The sequence below is a fragment of the Phyllostomus discolor genome, chromosome 4, assembly GCF_004126475.2.
Source record: "Phyllostomus discolor isolate MPI-MPIP mPhyDis1 chromosome 4, mPhyDis1.pri.v3, whole genome shotgun sequence".
Lineage (NCBI taxonomy): Eukaryota > Metazoa > Chordata > Mammalia > Chiroptera > Phyllostomidae > Phyllostomus > Phyllostomus discolor.
The window spans coordinates 119,058,492-119,081,456 of NC_040906.2; the positions used below are offsets into that span (position 1 = coordinate 119,058,492).

General features: G+C 38.7%; 1 protein-coding gene across 5 annotated transcripts; it reads left to right on the forward strand.

The window, feature by feature from the left end:
* Positions 1-80: 80 nt before the first annotated feature.
* Positions 81-22,277, forward strand: SLC25A27 (solute carrier family 25 member 27). 5 transcript variants are annotated; one of them, XR_004902760.1, is made up of 9 exons: positions 81-422; positions 3,135-3,326; positions 5,081-5,165; positions 8,142-8,264; positions 10,608-10,720; positions 11,053-11,137; positions 14,622-14,714; positions 14,955-15,021; positions 15,495-15,597. XR_004902760.1 is itself a non-coding variant. In XM_028509372.2 (9 exons), the coding sequence occupies exons 1-9, from the start codon at positions 317-319 to the stop codon at positions 20,634-20,636; spliced, it is 972 nt and encodes a 323-aa protein (XP_028365173.1). In that variant the 5' UTR covers positions 81-316; the 3' UTR covers positions 20,637-22,277. The 5 variants fall into 5 exon arrangements, 4 of the variants coding, with proteins under 4 accessions (XP_028365173.1, XP_035880078.1, XP_028365174.1 ...); XM_028509372.2 differs by lacking the exon at positions 14,955-15,021 and adding an exon at positions 20,565-22,277; XM_036024185.1 differs by lacking the exon at positions 14,955-15,021 and adding an exon at positions 20,814-22,277.
* Positions 22,278-22,965: the final 688 nt, after the last annotated feature.

Sequence of the window (22,965 nt, forward strand, 5' to 3'; positions counted from 1 at the left end):
GGCGCAGAGAGTACCCCGCTCGCAGCCAATCAGAGAATGCGACCCAAGAGGCGCAGAGTCCCGAGGACTGCATTTCCCAGAAGCCTTGTGGGCTCGGTGTTGTTTTCGGCTGCTAAGTCCGCTGGACCACAGAAGCCTGGGGCTGCTAGGAAGGCTGCGGGGTCGCAGGGCCCCGACTGACGGAGCAGGGCAGGGGACATGGTCTCTGCCGCTCCATTCGTGGGTTGAGGAGAGACCGCTCTGGTAGGGTGGCAGGCCAGCCACAGCGCAGGGCGCCGGCCAGAAGGGGTGCGTTGTCGTCCTGTACTGCTGCTGAATGTCGGCCCCAGAGGATGAGGAGGGGCTTTTGCCACTCACCCAGAGATGGCCCCGAGCGAGCAAGTTCCTACTGTCTGGCTGCGCGGCTACCGTGGCCGAGCTAGGTACCCGGCCGCCCACGCCTGGGCCTCTGCAGCGAGCGGTTGAGGCTCTGTGCTGGGGTTGGGGTGGGGTCGGGTAGGGAGGCGAGGGTTGGGGGAGGGGAGGTACGTGGCAGGTGGCTTCGTTCCCGTTGTGTGCGGTCTGCGGGGCGGTGTCCTGTCCTTTGACACGTGTCCGGCAGATGTGACAGGGTCAGGGTAAGGCCAGCTTTGTGTGGAAGGAGGGACTGGATGTCACTAAGATGTTTGCCTTACAATTTCTTCTTCCTAAGAAGTATGCAATATTGCCCAAACCCGTACTTTTGGAATCTTCACGAGCTGACGTTCCTCTGCAGGAATTGTTTTCCTTTTCATGAGGATGACCTTTTGAAAAACACAATCTACTTTTCACCCTTATTGAAACAATCTGTGTGATTTATATCCTTACACACCCTCATTACATCATTGTCTTTTGGGTCCAAATTGTAGACCCAACTTGTGGAACTTCAATTATTAACCTATCCCACTTCTGAGCATCTACTCGGCATTTGCCAGTTTTATCACTCTGAGCTTGACTGTGTTTACCTTGCAGGTTTCTGAGAAACCAATAATATATAAATGCACAATCCAAGGCAGGGCACCCAATAATCTTGCCATTATAATAATTACTGCAGTCCTAGGGACTGTGGAGATATGGTTAAAAAGACTCAGTCTTGACTTTACAGGGTGGTGGGGAGACATGCAGAGACAGACAAGTGCATTGTGCTCACTATAATGAAGTTATTATTAAGTATCATAAGAGCATAGAGAGGAACAGGTACATCTGAAGAAGCAAGTGAGAGAAAACCTGAGAGGCCACCTAGAGCAGAATGATGACACCCTCGCATGAGCAGGTGGTGTTTCTTCCAAGGATTTTGTGAGTCTTGTCTACTCGAAGCCTTCTCTGTGCGTTTTTAAGATTACCCTTTAATTTTCTCTCCCATTAAAAACAAACAAACAAAAACCAACAGCCCCAATGTGTTATCATTTGTAAATGTTTGTCCTGTTCAAAAATGAGTTTATTTTGTTTTTCCGGCAGAGCCAGCACATGATCCCTTACTTTGCCCTTTGTGCTCCCCCACTCTTGCCCTTTTGACTCTCTCCTTTTTTCTCTGTCCTCCCCAAACTGATGGGAAGTTATTTTTATTCATTGTTTTTACTGAAATACAAATGACTCACTTTTTAAAAATTTAAAGAGCAGATTTCTAAATGATTACATGTATTTCCAGTGTTTTTTAAACTTATGTTACCAATGGTTTTTGTAAAGGAATTTTTCTTGTTAAAAATCCGTGGAGAATCATGGGGTGTGCCGAGGTGGGAGGTAGGGAGAATCAAAACATGAGATGGTTTTGAGTGCAAAACAATTTAGGATCAGAAGCTGAAGCATTACTTAAGTAATCGGCAAGAAAAAGTTACTTTGAGAGGCATGATTATGCTCATATAGAGGCTTCTATATCAAGACTTTTCAAGTTTCATATTTCAATGAAGCACTGCTTGAATTCTCTATATGTAAACTAGTTCTGTTTTAGGGAAACTATCAGCAAGATACAAACTTTTCTAAAGACCAGTGGTAAGGTTTCATATTCTCTTCCACTCCGTTTGCTCTTGGAAAAGGCATAGCTATGGTTTTGTATCAGGTAGTTGTCATTGAATAGATTTACGTAATGTGAAAAATGTTTATGAACTTACCTGAATCTGATTATCTCAGTTATTTGGGAAACTGTAATATAAAGTTATGAGCATGATCTTTCTAATGTGGACTAGTTAGCTTTATTCTATTTCAAGGTAAAAGGTATATCTCTAATGCAAAATGTAATCATTAGAAAAAATTTTTTCAAGTACAATTGACACTTGTAAGGAGGTCAGGCATAAGCCTTATCAATGCTGGAAAAACAACTCAATATGTGCTTTAATAGGACTATGAGTATGCCACCTTCGTATGTAAAAGATGACATTATAAACTCCATATTGCATCTTCTATATCTCAAGCAACAAGTTAGTGATTCATCTGCATGTGAACGTCACCAATGAAATTAGAGAATTCAGCTTCATCTGACATTTAAGAACCTAGTATAAGTACTACAGTATTGCAAAAGTCACCTTAGATTTTAAGCATAATTGCAATCAAGAGGACATCACAGAATCTGTATACCTGAAATTATTCTCATTGGAAAGCACAAATTAAGGAGAAAAATAAATTATAGGCTCATATTTCTTTTTCTAATACTTCATTTCTTTATGGTATTCCTTTCATTAGTATTTATCCTCCCTAAATCCTCTTCCACCTCCACCCAACCAACCCCCTCCCCACCTCACAGTCACCACTGTTATCCATGTCCATGAGTTCTTTTGAAATTTCTGAATTAAAAAAAAAAAAAACAAAAAACAAGACTTGTCACATTTCCCCCCTGGTGATTTGGAGGAGCTCTGGTATAGTGATTTGTAAATTTGGGTGTGTATAATAATTAACTGATTTCTAACCTCCTGTCAATCCATAGGTATACTGAGAATCCATAGGTATAGCGTGCAGAATTCTGTAATTTTTAATAATTTCCCTAGCTGATCTGATGTATTCTAAAATTTGAGAACCAGTGCCCTTGTGGCAACTAAACTATGAGTCCTATGATTTTAGAATTTCTTTGTTTCTCTGAGTATTATGGGTTTCCCCCTCGTTTTGTTTTGCTTTGTTTTTGTTAGCTACCTTTCCCCTCGATCTCATAAAAACCCGACTCCAAATGCAAGGAGAAGCTGCCCTTGCTCGGCTGGGAGACAGTGCAAGAGAAGCTACCCCCTATAGGGGCATGGTGCGCACAGCCCTGGGGATTGTCCAAGAGGAAGGCTTTCTCAAGCTTTGGCAAGGAGTCACACCTGCCATTTACAGACACGTAGGTATTTATCTTGATTCTGGCTGGTAAGTTTATGATTTCTGTGTTTGTGCACTCTGCTTTCTGTTGAGCTATACCCAAAATCCAGTCAGCTTTTTCTACTAATGTGATAAATAAATATATAGTCTCTTAAGAAGAAGAAAATTAACTACCAATTGTTAGAAATGTGTATAGAATTTTTTTTAGGGATAAACTTCATAATGTCTGTAATATACTTTAAAATAATTAACCAAAAAATGAAGCAAATATGGCAAAATGTTAGGGATTAATTAATCTTAATAATAGATATTGAGAGAATTATATATTGCTTTTTCTACTCTGTAAGTTTCAAAATTTTCCTAATTTTTTTCAAGTTTAAGAAAAAATATGCATAGTTGACATTTTTCTCCCCTTTGGAAACTTTAAACACAAAGTTAAAAGTTGTTGTGTTCTTTGAAAATTAAAATGTATTTGACCACAATGCCAAATCTCACCAATCTGTGTCCCATATGTGAGAAGCCAGGCTATTCTGAAAGAGAGCAAGCAAGAATGGCCATCTAATCCAGCTCTGGTAGGAGAGTACATGGAAAGCAGGTGCTTTTTTCCTCAGTTCTCCAGGCTGCCTAATCAGCTGTGTGAGCCTTTAGTCACTCTTAAAGGAAAATAGTCATCAGTACACTACAGATAATGAGAACACTTTTCTGCTCTGCTTCTCAAGTGGTACAAAGATAGGAGCTGTTGGGTTTTTAGTTTGTGGACAGGAGAACATAAACTTGGCTTCAAAAGGTGGTAGGACAGGTGTGGCATTTTTCTCTATGTTCATAATGTTACCTCACCTGTGAAGGGACCCTTTATCAGAGAACTGCCCAGTAGTAACTACCATCTTATTATTTTTAAAGCTTTGGTTCTTCAGATGAGTAAATTAGAATGTGTTCATTAAGAACAATCCAGAAGTGTACAAAAAGACTGCTATTATTTTGGTACTTTGTATGTTTTTTAACATCTTGAATATGTCATCAAACTTCCTGAAATATCAAGAAAAATTCTCTACGTGGATATCATGTACTGATTTTAATGATTTTTATTTTCCATCCTTTTTTAATACTTCTCCTTTGTTTCCCATTATTGTCTTGAATTTCATTTTTATTTGTATTTGTTGACCACCATATACAGTTTTACACTGAAGCTTAATTTCATATGTTTGACATTTGACTGAAAAATCCCTGTGCTATGATAAATTATCCAGTGAAGACATACATGTTTATGAACGAAAATGTCTGCTGTGTACCAAGCTTTGTACTATGGCATATAGAGTAATGAAAACCTACCTTGAAAACCTCATGATCTTATGAAAAGATGAGCAAGAAAATCAAGTTACTCTCTAATCTATATGACAAATGCCATATTAGTTGTGCCCCTATGTAGTTCTGTGGGGACAGAGAGGAAGCATAAGAGGTGCGATGACAGCCTAGCACACACTAGAGAAAAGGTCAGAGAGCACTCACTGGAAAAGCAGTTCTCTGAGTAGAGTTTTGAAGAGTAGGAGAAGTTAGCAAAACAGAGAAGGGAGAATCCATTCAAGAAAGATCAGACAGCATGTGGGGAGGCCTGAGGCTGAACGAGGCATCCCACGTACAGAAACATCAAGAAGTCCATGTGCCAGAAGCATAGGCTGCATGAGAAAAAGACGCAGCTAGAGAAACTGACTAGGCCAGGTCAGAATGTCCTCTTATTCGACATACAGCTGAATTCACCTTTTCCTATGATCTCTTTGCACAGTGTACTCTGGAGGTCGAATGGTCACCTATGAACATCTCCGTGAAGTTGTGTTTGGCAAAAGTGAAGATAAGCATTATCCCCTTTGGTAAATTTTGTTTTGAAAATAATATGCTGTTGCTCCTAAGGCTTTAACGTTTTATCCATTAAATGTATATAAAATCATGCATTTGTACCAAAATTGCCTCAAGTTACAGGCTTAAAATAATAAATATTTACAATATAAATCCAAATAATTGAGCATTCAGTGCACATGGTATACAAATATTTATATGTATGTAAAGATTATGTATATATATTATTTAATATTTTAATGTTTAAAAATTGTTATAGAGCACCTTCTGTATTCCATTTTCTGCTGAGAAATCCTGGGCTTTAGAATAAGACAGGGATGGACTCAAATTCCTACTCTGCTAACATGTAACCTGGGCAGACTACTCCACCTTTTATATCTTCAGTTTTCCCAGCTGTGGAAGTAATGCCTATCAGCGGGCTTTAGTTTTCATAGGATTAGAAGAGATGATGATTAAAGTCATATCACTTATCATATTTATAACAGAAACAGAGAAATAGTGGTTATTATAAGTAATATACATAAAACTACAAGTCAGTAAAATATATAAAGAATACAAGTAAAAATAGAGGAAGGACATCAACAGGCAATTCACAGAAGAAGAGATATAAATGTTCATTAAATATTTAAAAATGTTCAACTTACAGGTAATCAGAGAAATTAATTAAAATTGTCTTTAGCCATTGAACTGTTAATGAGAATGTAAGTCACTTTTTGGATCATAAATTACCTGTTAAAATTTTTAGATGTGTAATCCTTTGACTCAGCAACTCTTTCTTTATGATCACAATCACTACAGAATCCTTGGACCTGTGCATAAAGACACACACAGATATTAAATGTAGCAGTGTTGCTAAGAGAAATTTTTAAAAATTTGAATAATTAATGCCTGGCTGGCGTAGCTCAGTGGATTGAGTGCGGGCTGCGAACCAAAGTGTCACAGGTTCGATTCCCAGTCAGGGTACATGCCTGGGTTGCAGGCCATGACCCCCAGCAACCACACATTGATGTTTCTTTCTCTCTCTCTTTCTCTCTCCCTTCCCTCTCTAAAAAATAAATAAATAAAATCTTTAAAAAATGTTTAAAAAAATTGAATAACTAATAATTTGGAAGTAGATAAATTGTGACATAGATATATAGGGAAACATAACACAGCTTTGAAAGTGAGGTAGGTTTTATATGACATATAAAGATGTTCATAGTATCTTTTCTGGGATAAAAAATAAATTCAAGTCACAACTACAAGAAAAGGACAATAAGAGAATTTCACCTTCTAGGCAAAATCTCTTGGCCTTGCTTTTTGAAAAATTATAATGTACTAAGCTATACTAATTGCTTTCCCAGAGTTAGTGATTTTCTAATTCCCTCCAGAAGGGGAAAGGAAGGTAAAAGTTTCAAAGGAAATTACTTTCCCGTGAAGCCAACTCTCAGGGTGCATTGGTATGATGTCCTTTGACACAGGACAATTAATTCAGTCAATAGGTATTTACTGAATGATTATGGTATGCCAATCTTGGACTTGATACTGAGGTTGCCGCAGTGGAAAAGATATATCCCTACCATCACTGATCTCATGGTAGTAAGAGATGCCTAAACAATCAGAATTATGTAACAATTATAGAGAGGTACTGGGGATGAGATTTGCAAGGGAAAAAAACAATGATCTACTCTGCTCATCATTGTGAGGAGAAATGGCACTCTCATAGGCTGTCTGTGGGAGTGTAAGTTGTTACAAGTTCTATAGAAAGCAGCTTGGCAAGATTTGTCAAATGTCACGTACATGTTTAAATTTCTTTGTGAAAACTTATGCTGGTTATATGAATTTTGGTGTACCCATAAAATGGAAGTCTGTGAGGCAGCTCTCTTGTGGACTGATAGGCATAACCTTTCAGACACACTATTAGGAAAAAAGTGAAAGTGTAGAACAGTGTACAGCCTGGCATTCCACATGTGTGCCTTTAACAAGAAATGTGTATTCATATGCGTGTGTGGGGGCCCAAACTGTAACTTAGTGCCTGAGACTGCGCTCTGCCCTCTGTGGAATCCCACCTGGGCTGGGCCACCCGCTCACTGGTTGTGCCATTGGAGCTGCCATTTCACTACTTCATACCTCGGTTTCTTCATCTGTAAAGAGGAAATAACAGTAGTACTAATGTCATAGAGTTCATATGAGAATTAGATATTTTTTAAATGCTTAAAACAGTGCCTGCCATAATGAGCATTCAGTGAATGTATAATTATTGTCTCTAGAAAGACCTAAGAAATGAGTCACTGGTCACTGCAGCTGCCTCAGGAGGGGAACTGGGACTAAGACCCATTGTAAATATCAGAATTAAAGGAAAGAAAATAGCCTTAATCCCCCAAGATACTATTGTAGTAATCTAGAAAAAACTGTTTGGAGCCTGGACTGAGACTAGAGCAGCTGGAATGCGAGTAAGAGGACAGATTCAAAGCATGTGAAAGTATAACGCTCCAGACTTGATCACTGCTGATGCTGGGAGGGCACAGGGTGCGGGGGTCCCCGGTAAGGAGAAGGAAGAGTCTAGGGACACGGAGAGATTCTTCAGAGAGCAAAAAGCTTTCAACCCTCCTCAGTTTGGGGAACTAATGATACAGAAGTTTATAAAATGTGACTTAGCAGCTGTTGTTATACCAATTGCATCGAGGCTGTTTTTATTCTCCTATGATCAGAGTTAAACTTCAGTTAGATTATCAGTTCAAATGTTTGTATCTCTGAAGCAACTGCCCTTCCTATGAATTTCAGGCCATGTAAGGCCTCTGAAACTTCAGATTTGAATTTCAACTCCTTGCGGTACTTGAGTCTTTCCATCTGTAAACAAACACACTGCCTGCTTCCCTCTGTGATTTGTTCGGATCTTTTCTTCACTTTGTCTTAAATCTTATGCAGGGGCTGTGCCAGCGTGATATTGTTCTTTGCAAATTTGTGAAATTAATGGTAGCCTTTAAAAATGTATCTCCTTTTATAATTAGGAAATCAGTGATTGGAGGGATGATGGCTGGTGTAGTTGGCCAGTTCCTAGCCAACCCAACCGATCTAGTGAAGGTTCAGATGCAGATGGAAGGAAAAAGGAAACTGGAAGGAAAACCACTGCGGTAAGTTCTCTAATTCACTGATAACCTTTCTCTTCCACTTTGCCACCATCGGACTTTGAACATTAACCTAATGGACATACACAGTTTTGTAATTCGACTCTCAGTAAAGACATGAGTTCCAACTTTTAATTTGTAAGTTGTATCCATTAAGAGAAGAGCTGAGATAGATATTTTCTTTGCATGATAAGGTGTATATCTTCTCTTCCAGACAAATTAGACATGTATTGCTTTTCCCAGCCAAGGCAGCTCAATATAAAGAGTTTGATCATTAAAATTTGCCCTGGTGTGAATCCCAGTTTTGCCATCACGACTTGGTGTTGTGAAAGTCACTTAACATTTTTCCTCCCAGTTTCTTTGTGTGACAAGGAGCCATCTCAAAAGGTTTGCATGACAGACTGCCTGGCTGATAAGGTGCCAAAAGTTTGGGTTCCTTCCCTTTCTCTCTGAGAGAAGGGAAATAGCAAAGTTGACCTTGGAAATGGCTTCCCTGTCTAATTCTGCTCCTCTTCTTTTTTTTTTAAGGTTTTATTTATTTTTAGACAGAGGGAAGGGAGGGAGAAAGAGAGTGGGAGAAATATCAATCAGTTGCCTCTCACATACCCCCAACAGGGGACCTGGCCTGCATCCTAGGCATGTGCCCTGACGCAGGATGGAATCGGGGACCTTTCAGTCTGCAGCAGGATGCTCAACCCACTGAACCATTACCAGCCAGGGCCTGCTCCTCTTCTTTTTACCAAGTTTAAGGGAGTTTTAAATCTATGCCTTTGTGATATAAAATCCTGTTATTGCGTTACCCTATATTATCAAAGTTTTCCTTTCTTCCAAGGGCTTCATGTTCAACAATTCATAAACATACTACTTTCTTCCAGAGAAATGGAAAAAAACTTGCAGCTAAATGTGGAGCCCTTGTCAGGAAAGAGGAAAAGTGCAGGATGCCTTGAGCTGAGTATGAAGGGGTCTGTTGCTGAGCCAGAGCTGAAGGAGTACTTGGTGCCTCCTTTGGGAGTTCCCCGCTGACCACTGCTCTTCCCTCTGCTGCTCCCTAGCTGACTCAGGGGAAATGCACCACAGAAGAGAAAAGAAAACCACTGCGATTTAACCAAGTAGTTTACAGAGCCCCAGGGCCTGTTCTGTTATCTGGTGACCACATCTAATCACTCAGTAGCTGGGAGAAGTACTGTGGCCTTCACAGGATACAAGGAGAGAACTAACTGTTGGGATCCAGAAATATCTGTGTTTTTAACTGATTGCCTCGGTTTTTTCCCCTCTCTTGTCTTTAATGTTGGAACTTTTAATTAAAACAACATTGAATGTTGTTGTAAAGAACTTGAACCTTGGGATCAGACAACCTGGGATTCAGATCCAGCCTTTACCACATTTTAATTCTGTGACCCTGGTCAGTTCCCTAACCTTTCTAAGCCTCAGATTCCTCAGTTGTAAATTGGAATAATAATACACACTTCATAGAATTTTCAGAAATAAAATGTACTTTATGTGTGTAAAAAAGTCTGTTGCTTAATAAATGCACAATAAATTTTAGTTACATTAACCGTTCATGAGCATAAAGCTCCATGGAGCATAATGGCAATGACTCATGCCTAGTAAACAGGTCATACTGTCTTTTTGGTGAAAGAGTGTAAGGCTGAGGAAAAGCCACACAGCTAATAAGTGGTAAGGGTAGCATTTGACTCCAGGTATTATATTAATAAGTATATAAAATTCAAACTTCTACTTTATACCAGAGATTTTCAGATTTGGTTTATGGCTCAGTACCATTTTTTAATCTGTATATAGAAAAATAAGCAAAATAAGAATAAAATAGTAAATTTTGATAAAGTGAAAATTACTCAGTTTTAAAACCTCTTATGATGAGGGTGTGCTTCCTACTTTTTGGCCTAAAAATATAATGTCTTTTTTGAGATTATATGAGAATCAATGTTTTTTTAAAATTATTTGGTGAAATTACAAAATTTGCAAGTCTCCTACAAAGTAGTAAAATGAACCCAGAGGTATGATAACTACTGTTCCCTCCTATAAATATCATGCACACTAATTATATAAAATATCAAGAAGATTAATCTCAAAAATCTGAGAAGAGGATGACACAGTTTATAAAGATCTCCATTAAAAATGTTTAATTAAATGTTGACCTTTTTTTATTCAAGGGTTATTAAATTTATCTGGAAAATAGACTTATGTGGATTGCTTTAATTTCTAACAATTCCAGATAATTCAGATATTATTTTACTCTGAATTATAACAGCTATAGGCAATGCTTATCCAGTTGCATTCGATATAAAGGAATTCATACAGTTTTTACCTTTTATTATTATTTTCCTTTAGATTTCGTGGTGTGCATCATGCATTTGCAAAAATCTTAGCTGAAGGAGGAATACGTGGGCTTTGGGCAGGCTGGGTACCCAATATACAAAGAGCAGCACTGGTGAATATGGGAGGTAATGGAAACTTCATTGGATTTTGAAATTGCCTTAATCATCTAACCACTTACTTCAGGGAAAATGAAAAATGTTATTATTTTTAATAATATATATGGGCAACAGTCTTCTTTTATGTTGTAATATCGTAATTAAATATTTCCCTGGAGCATTTTCACTTTTTTGTATGGTGATGTGTGAAAAGGATTTTGAAAAATAAGCAATCGTGACAATAAAGATATGACCAAATTATTTCTAAGGTTTCCTCTCTGCCCACACTTGTCTTTAAGATTCAGAAGACATTCATGTTGAATAAATAAATACTTAAGCTTTCTTTTTCATTCTATTGCCAGATTTAACCACGTATGATACAGTGAAACACTACCTGGTACTGAATACACCCCTTGAGGACAACATCATGACTCACGGTTTATCTAGGTAAGTGATTGTTTTGGTTCTAGACTTCTATTGTTTTCTTTAGAAAAAGTAAAATGGGTAAGATAAGGCAGAGTTGTTGAATGTTTCATATTAAAACTCCCCAAATATTTGCGCCTTGATGGAGCTCTTCTGGGGCCAGATTCTGATGATCTACTCTCCAAATCAATTGAGCAGGTGTGTTCGAGCACCTTTTATGTTGAAGGCACTGTGTAGGCCCTTATACTCAGTACAAAAGGTAAGCCCAGCTCCTTCCTAGGAAGTTCACCAAGGCAGAAAACAAGACAAGTATAAAAACACTGCACAGTAAATGCTAAAAGAAAGTGACTAATTACTGTGGAGTTCAGAGGAGGAAGAAAAAGTAACCCTTTGGAAGGGCCCGACAAAGGAGATAGAGTTAGATATGGGTTTTGAAGGGCCATGGCTCTTGGCAGAAACAGGGAAAAGAGCATTCCAGGAAGGACTTAATACGTGCCTTAATCTCTGTGCAACGCAATTTCAAATATCCACTAGAGTGAGTTATTTTATAGATGACTAGTGTCCTTAACATTATAGTGATTTTATTTAGCTTCTGATCTTGTTTCCAAATTCTAGAACACTTTGCTATTGAGACAGCCCCAAAAGTATATTAGTGGTTTCAAACCAATTATATATACATACATAAATATAAATGATTCATGTGTGTGTTGTGTGTGTATATGTGAGGTATATATATATATATATGGGATCCCATACATATATGGGATTCATAATTCAGGTTCACCTTAACTGAATATTCTGAGAGTAGTGTTTCTTCATTCCTCTCCTTTAAAAATAAGTGTTATCTTTAGTGTTGCTGGGGCAATCTTTTTTATATATCTTTGTCCACTGTTCTTTCCCATTCCAAGCCCTCACCCAGGTATGTGGGTTCACCGCCCACAGACACCATACCTCCTCTGGCAGTAGTCTGCTCCTCTTTCACAGAACACTGAGGATTTTAGGGGCCCTTCCACTTTTACCTCCATCTCCGTAAACATTTGTATTGTAGCTGCAGTCACCCCGACTTTATTTCTTCCACTGTCTTTGTGCATCCTGTTCCCTCTTCACCAGTTTCTATCTGGTCAAGTCCTTGTGAGACTTATCTTTCAAGATGCTTGTCTGTGCCAGTGTTATGCTGTACTCTGGGAGCTGGTTATTCAGGTCTATTTGGAAGTCCCACAGTGATGTTATCTCTCTCTCTTTTATATTCCCTTTCTACCCAAACGGCCTTTGAAATCCCGCACTTCTAACCTAAGATTCATGGGTTTCCCAGCAGGAGTAAATCTGCTTAACGTACACTATACCCAACAGATGTGTCTTTTATTGGAGAGACTTAAGATTTCCAGCTGTATATATTCCAGCTCTAATCTGAATTACTGAGCTTTATTTTTCTAATTCAGGTTTTGAGAAAATGGGATGATTGGTATCTGGTTCATTTTTGAGCTCCACTGACTGGATCAGGTTTTTAAATGGGTTGGTGTGAGTCTGTGTGGTATGTGAGGCAGCTCCAAAGTTGCTTGCCGTGAACTCAGATCTAAGTAGGTAAACATGCTCTGTGCTCTGAAGGTTCTCTATGCTGTGTCGTAGGATAAAACGAATGCTCACAGAGGCTAGAAAGGCATTGCAGCTCTGCAGTCAGAGAGCTTCATACATGCCATCAACACCTGAGGGAAAAGGAGTTTAATATGAAGAAGAATAAGAATGGTGTAAACACTGAACTTGGTATATGCACTTAAACATGGTGAAAATGGTAAATTGTATGTTAGGTATATTTTAGCATAGTTAAAAAAAAATGATGTAAGTAAAATGAAGTCTTGGGGTAGGGCAGGAGCAGTGGAATACTGTGGCCAGGATTTCAGGGACGTGGGAAGGCCGGTGACAAGGCATGTTGGTAGGGGGTGCAGAGGAAAGATAGGGAGTTGAAATAACAGTCAGGAAATTGTATGGAACAGAAAGATCAGAGTAATCCCTTTTTTTTTTTTTGTAAAATCATGAGACTGTTAAAAGGTAAAACTGTGAAAAAGTCAGTCTCCAGTGTGTGAAGATTATATGTGAGCATGGTTATGCAGTTGATCCTGAGGAGAATGGTTGATCGTGACTCAGTGTTGATGGCGTATTTTGAACTAGTCTTGTTGACAGCCACTGGTCTCCTGCAGAGAACAGAACACTTGTCCATTCACTCTGTCCATTATCACTATGGTTTTGTCCTGGGCGGAGGACAGAAGTATAAGTATGAAGGTTCCTAGTGCAGCTTCAACTTCCCTACAATAGAGCCTTGAGACTTCAAAAGATTTCATCAATCCTTATCTTTGTCACTTTTCCTTTCAGCTTTTCATTAGCCAAGCATAACCTTTTCCTCGGGCTCCCACAATTCCAGTCTGTCTAGGGACTCAGCTGCCCACTTCTGGGGGTTGAGCGAGCTGTTTTCTGTGACCAGGTCGACTGCACCTCTTCTCATCGCATGCTGTTCTCTTGGCAGCCTGGCGGAGTTAATGAGTTCTCTGCTTCTTATGAAATCTTGATTGTGTTTCTGTGTTGTCTCTCTCATGTCTATCCACATAACAAATTGCTGCCAGTGGTTTCTTAACTTTTCAGTCACTCATTTACAACTCTCAATTTATTTTGCAGTGCAGTAGGCTGACCACATCTCTTCTGTCTCTTTTGAGTGACGAGAAGCCTTTTACAAGAAGGTGAGACAGGGATAAGCAGACACTCATCAGACCTTGTGCCTCAGCATAGATTGAAGGAAAAACCAGAATTTTCCAATTATGTGGGGTGCAGGGCATTCCAAATGAAAGAATTAAAGGCATGGAGATGTTGGATAGTGTGGTAAGTACAGAGAACTACACTTAGTTTTATTGTTAGAGCATAATGGGCAGAGAATACCTAGAATAAAATCAGACTCCTTAAATAGCCCTCGTGGGCTGAGCTCTGCCCGTGTCTTCTGTCTTTCATCTGGCTGGACTCTCCTTCAGGGTGCTGCAGCCACGTAGGCTGCTTTCTGCCTCTCAAACACACCAAGACTATTCCTGACTCGAGGCTTTTACTGTGCAATTCCTTCTACCTGTAACACTCTTCCTCCAGGTCTTCACACAGACACTTCCTTCCCTGCTGCCATCCAGTTACCATTGTATTTTTTTCATAGCATTTATCAGCACCTGAAATTGTTCATTTCTCTTCTGCTGCCCCACAAGTAGAGTGTACGTGCCCAGAGGGCAGGATCTTATCTGTCTTGTTCATTGTCCAGAAGAGTACCTACCTCTGCTAGGTGTTCAATGTACAGTTGACTGACGTTTTTTGTTCTACTTCTTCAATGAATTTAGCATTGATTTTAAGCTAAAAGTGCATTGTCATGAAGAATATTAAAGTAATTTACTTAGTATTCTATTCTTTCTAAATATTAAATTCCCTTTTCTTAAAATTTAGAAACTGCTTGTTATCATTCAATTTCATTTATTTATATTTATAGTTTATGTTCTGGACTGGTAGCTTCTATTCTGGGAACACCAGCTGATGTCATCAAAAGCCGAATAATGAATCAACCACGAGATAAAGAAGGAAGGTAGAAAGTCTTCGGTATCCATGTGTTGAATGTCTGTAGTAACATTGTTCTTTAAAGATGTGTCCCTTATTTATTCTTGACAGAAATGTATTTTTGTGTTTATGTGTTTAACTAGGAAATTGTTTTTATGCAACTACTTGCTCTTTGATGAAAAAGTACTGTGCATTTGGGGAAATAAGCTAATTTAACAATCATATTATTTAGACACAAGATATTTATTGTGACTTTATTGTTTTCAAGGAGGTTTTGAAAACATACTCTGCTGAGAATTTACAGAGTACTTTCTTCAGAAGCTTATGACTTGCAGGTAACATGGAGAATTTGATTTGACATAAAACAGTATGTTCTCTCTGGAAAAGATCAGGTAGAGTGAATTCTAAGTATAAGACCAAGGGTGGGACAAATCAGAAGAGTCAACCTTGAAAGTATCTTTAAACTTAAGAGAGGTGATCTACATACAGCAAGTCCTCAAACAATGTCGTTCCATTCAGTGTTGTTTCCTTACAATGCTGATCAGGTGCCATAGGAATTTCACTCTTGTTTCTATCAATTAGCCTATGGTAAAACTGGTTTTGTTATATATCATTTTGCTTGAAATCACAGAACCTATTGATGACATTAAGTGAGGACTTACTATATATAGAACCAAAAATATTATTTGTTCTAAACTAGCAGAAAATATTTAACTTATAGTAAGTTTCCTAAGCTTATATTTTAATTTACATAATACATGTATTTATACATAAGAAGTGTAACAAAATTGTCTTGTTTCCTTTTCAGGGGACTTTTGTATAAATCATCTATTGACTGCTTGGTTCAGGCCGTTCAAGGAGAAGGATTCATGAGTCTCTATAAAGGCTTTTTACCATCTTGGCTGAGAATGGTAAAGTGAGGTCTTTCCTTCCTTTGTTTTGTTTCTTTTCTTTGTACTTAAATTACTTTTAATTTATAAATAGTCCCCCTTTTTTCCTCTGATTTTTAGTATGGCCCTGCCTCCAAAACACAGTTTGTTCTTTTTTATGTTGCTTTTTGTTTTATTTAACCTCTCCTCAGAGTTCTATTACCTTCTTCAGTAAAGTAAAATAATTAAGTTATATCCAGAAACTACTAGGTTGATACTTTGTTGGTATAAAGCCAGTGGATAGACTCTTCTGCAATGTAAAGCCTTTAGTACTGTATTTAGCCAAAATACTATAGTTTTGGACAGGTATAATGATTTAATACTAGAGATCACTTCTATGAAAATGCTATTGTTGCAAACAAAATTTGTTACTTTGATGGCAAATGTTGCATTACCCATTAATCTTACTACCACAAAGCTCTGCTCAGTAAGAAAGCATTGTGTCATTTTTATTTGGTTTAGATGTTATTTTTTACTGAAGTAAACCAATATGTAGAAGTAGATAGACTTATTTAAGAAGCATAAAAATATAATAAAAATGAAGTGCTCAGATATTTTGTACTTTAGAAAATATTTGAAAGAATGGGTGAGTTGTGGGGTTAAATTCGCAGAAGCAGTTCCTCACACAATATAATATTAATTGAGTGCCTGCTCCATGCCAAGCCCTGTACTCGTGCTGCGCTTTGGGGTGAACAGAAGAGTCTCAGCCCCTGCCCTCTGGCTGGAGCTTCTTCTCGAACAGGAAACTAGACGTGATGAGTGGTAGGGAGAAGTGCGTGGTGCTGTGGAAATATGTGCCACGTAAGTCTAGCTGAGGCTGAAAGATTAAGAAAACCTCCTTGGAGGGTGGACTTTCGAATTGAGAGTTGAGGAACGAGTAGCACTTAGCATAGTAAAAAGGGCAGAAAGGAATGTTCTGGGTAGAGGGAATAGTTGGAGCAGACAGAGAACATGAAGGAAAACCGGCAGGCCAAGGCCCAGAGACATGGAAGAGAGTGGCACAGGGTGAGACCAGAGAGAGGCAGGGACCAGACTCAGAAAGGTCCCGTGATCCATAAGAGCGAGGGATACCGCCTGGATGGTATGTGCATTTTTAGAAAAATCCTTCTGGCTGCCACATGGTTTCAGAAAAGTCTAGGATAGTGGTAGATGAAAGATAGTGAAAGCTTGGACTAGAGTCTAACAGTGGGGACAAAAGGAGGTAGATTCTAAAAATATCTAGGTGATAGAACCGTGACTGGGTGGGTAGAGAAATGGTTGGAGAAGATGAAGAGAAGCCGGGTCTCACTTGCAGACTTCTGCCCTGAGTAACAGATAATGTAATCTCCTCAAATGGGAATCTTTTGCAGGGAGGAAGATATTGTGGCACAATAACAAGCTTAGTTTTTAGATAGGTTAAGTTTTGGATGCTTGTTAGACATCTAAGAAAAGGTATCTAGATGATTAACTTCACATGTTGGTCCAGGTCTTAAGGAGAATACGGGGATGGAGATTTAGAACTGCCCACCATCCACGCATAGATGGTCATTGAAGCTTTGAGAATAAAGAGATCACCAAGGGATAGCAGATTTCTATCCATTAACATGAAATAAATTGCCAAAGCAATTTGTAAAGCATTGTACCCAAGTTGTAAAGCATTATTTTGACTGTTGGGATTATACCTTGAGATTATCTTAAATCTGGATATTTCTTACTGGAACGGGATTTGGTTTGGTCTGCCTGAATCAGGCACTATTATAAGTGCTGGTAACACTAAGGAATAAGATGTTTATTTTTTGCACTAGAGGAGTTTACAGTGTGATGGAGAAGATAGACATGTAAGTATTAAAAATTACAGAAATAGTAAAGCTAATATTACCAGTCACTTTGTATATGGCCAACATTGTGCTAATCATTTTTATGGCTTAACTCATGGAATTCTCCTAACAGTCTATTTAGTAGGTTGCTGTTATCTCTCTCTTTTATAGAGGAGGAAACAAAAACCTAAAGAATTCTAGCTAACTTGGCCAGGATGGGTGGTTAACTAGTGCAGTCAGGGAATCAAACCCGAGTCCTGCTCCAGAGGACATAGTCTTGTTAAGGAGGTTATATTAGTGCTTTTCCAGTGGTATGAACAGAACACTGGTAGCAATGTGAATGATGGATTAAAAATGGCTTTAGCTGTTTAGGAGGCCATAAAAGGTGTCACAGAAGTGATACCTGGTCTAGCTTTGAAGGATCAGTAGGCATTTTTCAAGAACAGCGTGAGAGAGCAGTGTGAACATGGGCATCAAGCCGCATGTGGACCTGGTGTTGCAGAACTGCAAGAAACTCAGAGTGGCTGGGGAGCTGGTCCTCAGTGGGGAGTGTCGGGAGGGAAGTCTAGGGAAGTACTGAAGGGCTCGGCTGAGAAGGACCTTGTTGGCCAAGTTTTGTAGTTTAGGTATCACCCGTAGTTAGCAAGCAGCTCCCTAAACTTGGGAACAATGTGCTAAGATTTGTTTGGGGGCAAGATTTCTTTAGCAACAAAGGTGATTTTGACAGTATAGCCAGCAGATGATTGTAGAAATAGAAGAAAAGACAGATTCTAGGGACATCTTATGGTTAATTCCACAGGACTTAGTAACTGATTGGAGGTAGAAAGTGAGGGAGGGAAAAAGGAAATGGTACCTTCAGGTTTCTAGTGTGGGAGACTGTGAGGATGGCTGAGACCATTGATGAAAAACAAAATCAGGGTCAGGGGGAGTGAGGGGCAAGAGAACATCCGAGGACAAAATACTGAGACTGTATAGATAACACAAAAAATGAGTACTTAATATGCAACAACCTCTGAGCTAAGCTGTTCATATGTGTTAATTTTTTAAATCTTATGAGAATCTAGTAAAATAGGTAGTGTTATCCTTACTTTTCAAATGAGGCAACTGTGGCTCAAAGTATAAGAAACTTACTCAAGTTTGTATAGTTAATATGTGGCAGAGCTAGGAATTGACTACAGATCTGTTCAGCTCTCAACCCATGCTCTTAAGTAAGGCCGTGTACTGAGTGTCTGAAGGTCCTACAGCTGGTGATAGAAATTTTAAAAGAAAAGAGAAAGTGCGTAGTGGTAGAGAAGTGTTACCACAGAAAAGCTGGCTAACCACCAAGGATCACCAGGGTGACGTTGCCTTGATGATTTGCTGCAGTGCATGACCGTGACCTTAGAAACATGACTGATGAGTGCTTCTAGAAAACTGGCTTGCAAATACAGATTCATTGCAGCTGAACTTATTGCAGTTGTGGAGCAAACTGCAGTGTCACCTCAGCCACATTGAGAAACACACTTGGCAAGTGATTCAGTTGCCGAAGTCCTCTGGACAGCATGCTTCCTTCTAAATTCAAGCTATATGGGGAGCCATGTTATAATCAAAGATTGCTGAACACAGAGTAACAACAAGGAGGAGCTATTTGTAAACTTAAGAATATCAACCTAAGAGCCCTTATATGTCTGACTCCACAGTAATAGGCACGGAAAAGGACTCTGCTATTTTCTCAAGCATTATGACAATAGGTAGGCCAGAGAAGAAAGCATGTGTTTGTACATACTTGGGTTATTTTCAGTGGTGCCACTGTGCCCATGAGGAAAAATCTAGTGAATACGCACTACTGACATACACTCCTGCACAGAGGCTCAGTATGTCCCATTTATATACTACCCATGTTTTTGGCTATGTGATCTCCCTCTTTAACTTCTATCCAATGCCAGTCCCAACCTCTTCCTCTACGTAGAGGCGGTATGACCTTGCTTTGCCCAATCCCTGATTTATATACATTTCATTTGCTTATAGTTTGGTTGTTGTGTCACTATCATGAGGAAGAAGTCTAATCATGAGAGCAATAAGGAATAATCACATAGTCCATTCTTAACTAAAACCTCAGCTGATGGATCTGACTACAGTTGTTCTTGGTTCACTTCATTGTTATTGTCACAAGAATATGATATCATCACAGCTTCACGTTCTTTATTTTGTCTATGTCTTCATACATTTAACTGACCCAGAGGTGAGTCTCATAAATCCACTATTTAGTAAATAAATTCTCAGTCTACCAATATAACATGCTCAGTATTTCCAAACACATTGATATATATATATTGCTTTACAAACTCTCTAACCAAATACACTTTATATTGTAATTTCTGAAGCTTATTTCTCTAACTGATAGTGTTTTTCTCTGATCAACATTACTTATCACCTATGAACCAAATCAGACAGGAATTGGATCCAAGATGCCCTTTTTTACAATGGTTACTTCCAATGTTTACACTGTGATTTCCCTATATCTTTAGTATTTATATCTTCTATTGTCAAATAACCCTCATCCTCTTACAAATAATTTCCTTTGACACAGTTATAACTTAATTCACATTAGTCAAATCTTACTGAGCTGGACACTCTTCTCTATTTAATGTGAACCTTTATACTGATCATTAGGTGTAGGTTTTGTGACTTAACTCTCAGAAGACACTCTTTCATCTTCCCTGTCAAGTCAAGTGCCTCCTTGTCATGCTTCATCTACAAACCGCATGTAGAGGAGCCCGGCCTGGAACCAAGGCACCCTGAATCTGAGCCTTCTAGGCAGCAGCATTCAGTACACAGAACTCCGGGATGCAGGCCAGAAGCCTGTGGCCTAGACCCACAAAGTGCTATTGTGCATCTAATTGCTAAGCCTCAGTGTCCTCATCTGTAAAAAAAGGCATGTCCATTATAAATTGTTCACAGAAAATACAACACTTGAAAATGTTCTGTGAGAAATATACCACATGAAAATGCTTTGTAAGTTATAAACTGGTTTACAAAGGTGAAATACCAAAATATTTGTTTTCAGCCTAGGTGGATTCAAAATGACTTTGTCATTCAAAAATTTGTATGCATATATGTAGAATATTTATAATTCTTGGAAATGTGCACTAACTTCTTTGGTTAATCTTTCAGACCCCTTGGTCACTGGTGTTCTGGCTTACTTATGAAAAAATCAGAGAAATGAGTGGAGTCAGTCCATTTTAAGCCCTTAAAGATACAGTGTTCAGTATCATTGAAATGTGGGCATCTGCAACACACCCCCCTATTATTTCTACCTCTTTAGGAAGACACCTTACTCTTCAGTGACTGTGATTTATAGGGGGCAGCACTTTATTTTTCTCTGGAAACCCAAGTTCTCTTTGACTCCTCTTTTTGTTCAAGAGTAATCTGGTTGGATCACTCCGGCCACCCAATGAGACCCAGCAGGGCACTTTCGAAAGAAGAATGCAATCCTGACCACTTCCCTTGGGAGCTCTGACCTCTGAGACGTTACTCTGTGCCGAAGAGCCTGCTTAGAGAAGTGCCAGGAGGGAGACGGCACCTCAGACCCGAAGTAGACAATAGGAATGGGGAAGGATGTGTACAGACAGAGCGATTAAGGAATATATTTAATCTGTTATGTCTAATTTACACTTGATAATTCATCTTTCTGTTGTTGTTCAAGTGAAAAATACTATAAATTAAAGAGAGGTGAATGAAAATTCATGAATAAACACTTTAAATTTCCCTAGTGTTGAAGGAAGTTGATGTACCATTTCTTGCCAGGAAGATGAAAAAAATCAAGTTGGCATGATGTTTGGATTTGAAGGAGAGAAGCTGCCTTCTGTCAGCACCCCATTTTTAGTTAGATCTGCGGTAATTGGTCAGCACTCCACCCACATGCTAAGGACTTGCTGACAGCAATGGACTCTGAATCTTGATGAAAACAAGAGTATTTACTTTGTTACACATCCCGCTACAACTTGGATTTGTTTCTCAAGAAATCTCAGTATGTTAAAAATCCAACTTATTTGATTTAAGTACAGGTGGATGATATTTTTTATAAAGCAATTTGTTATCAAAACCTTTCAGTGGCATTTTAAAAGCAAGGCTGAGATTAAGTCAGCCAATCTAACATGCATCCTTTCTCCTTTCCCCTTCCTTCCCTAACACTAAAGACTCTGGAAAGAGACAGAGAACTTACAAATCATACTGAAGCTATCTCTAGCCTAAAACTTACTCAGTTTGACAAAGCTTCCTGCCAAAAAAGGATAAATATGAACTGTCTATGAAATAGTTATGTCTCCCTCCAATCCCTGAATCACACCCATTTTCTAATTTTAGAGAGATGAGAGATTTCTTCAGATTCACCCATATTCCCCCTGCTCTCCCAGCATCAGACAGTGGGCATTTCTGCATGCATGGGTCTAGTTATGGGTAGAGGCTGTAACTGTCAAAATAGGAAAACTCAGAAAGCTCAGACCCAAGAAAGACCTTGAGGATGACCAAACAGTTGTTATCATGGGATGGATGCCATTGAACAGAAGAGTTTACAAGTGCTCTATGGTTCACTAATGCACAAACACTGCCATTTAAGAGGGGAAATGTACTTTAAAATATACTTTAATGTGATGTACTGATTTGAAGTTGCTTATTGTTTTTCTGTACAGTTTGCATGGAATCTTTAGGTGCTCTGGTTTCCCGTTGCATTTGTCATTCTGTATGAACTGAGTGTTAAATACATTTAAAATAATATGTGAAGTCCCACGTGTTCTGCATTAGAACTGCTTGGGGAACTTTTGTTTGTTTGTTTTTAATGTTTTGTAATGTTTAAAATTAAGTAAAGACTGGATCAAAAGAACTATATGCAAATTGGAGCATAAAAATTATTTAGCATTATTCTTGAGGGACTCCGGGGGGTAAGTACTGAGACTCTTTCTTGGTAACTGGATTCAACATGAATAACTGGAATTTTTTAACCTGAAATGACTCCCTGGGATCATCTGGTTTAGCTCCTTCATTTTACACATTAGGAAATGAAGGCCCAGAGAAAAAGAGATGTTCATGCTGATAAGTGACTTAGTAACAGAGCCAGGATAAAAATACAAATTAATCACAACTGCCAGTTACACAGATTTTTCTTTATGGCTTTTTTTGTCTTGTACTTGTTGAATCAATTTGAATTTCCTTTAGCATAAATTTTAGAATGGAGTCACCATACTGTAGCCCGAACATTAACACTTTCCACACTCGGACCAAACCTGTGTGTTCAACACACACGTCCCACCACATTCACGCTTCTCTAATGAACTCACATTCATTAATGCGTTTTGAACTTTTCTTTACTTTTACCTACTGGAAATCATCTTGCTCCTCTCCAAAATAATTAACAGTAAATAAAAAGGAATAACAATTTGAGTAGTTTTGTGTCCATACTGAAAGACTTCGCCATTTCTTATTATACTACTAATGCGTGTGGTACTTTTCCTCAGTTTAGTGTGAATAACACTTTAACAGCTGAGTTTCTTTTGCTTAACCACCACAATTTTTTTTG

Coding starts and splice junctions, on each gene's coding strand:
- SLC25A27 (XM_036024185.1), top strand. CDS start 317: ATGTCGGCCCCAGAGGATGAGGAGGGGCTTTTGCCACTCACCCAGAGA. Junction 3,327..5,080: donor TGCCATTTACAGACACGTAG/GTATTTATCTTG, acceptor CTCTTTGCACAG/TGTACTCTGGAGGTCGAATG. Junction 5,166..8,141: donor GATAAGCATTATCCCCTTTG/GTAAATTTTGTT, acceptor TTTTATAATTAG/GAAATCAGTGATTGGAGGGA.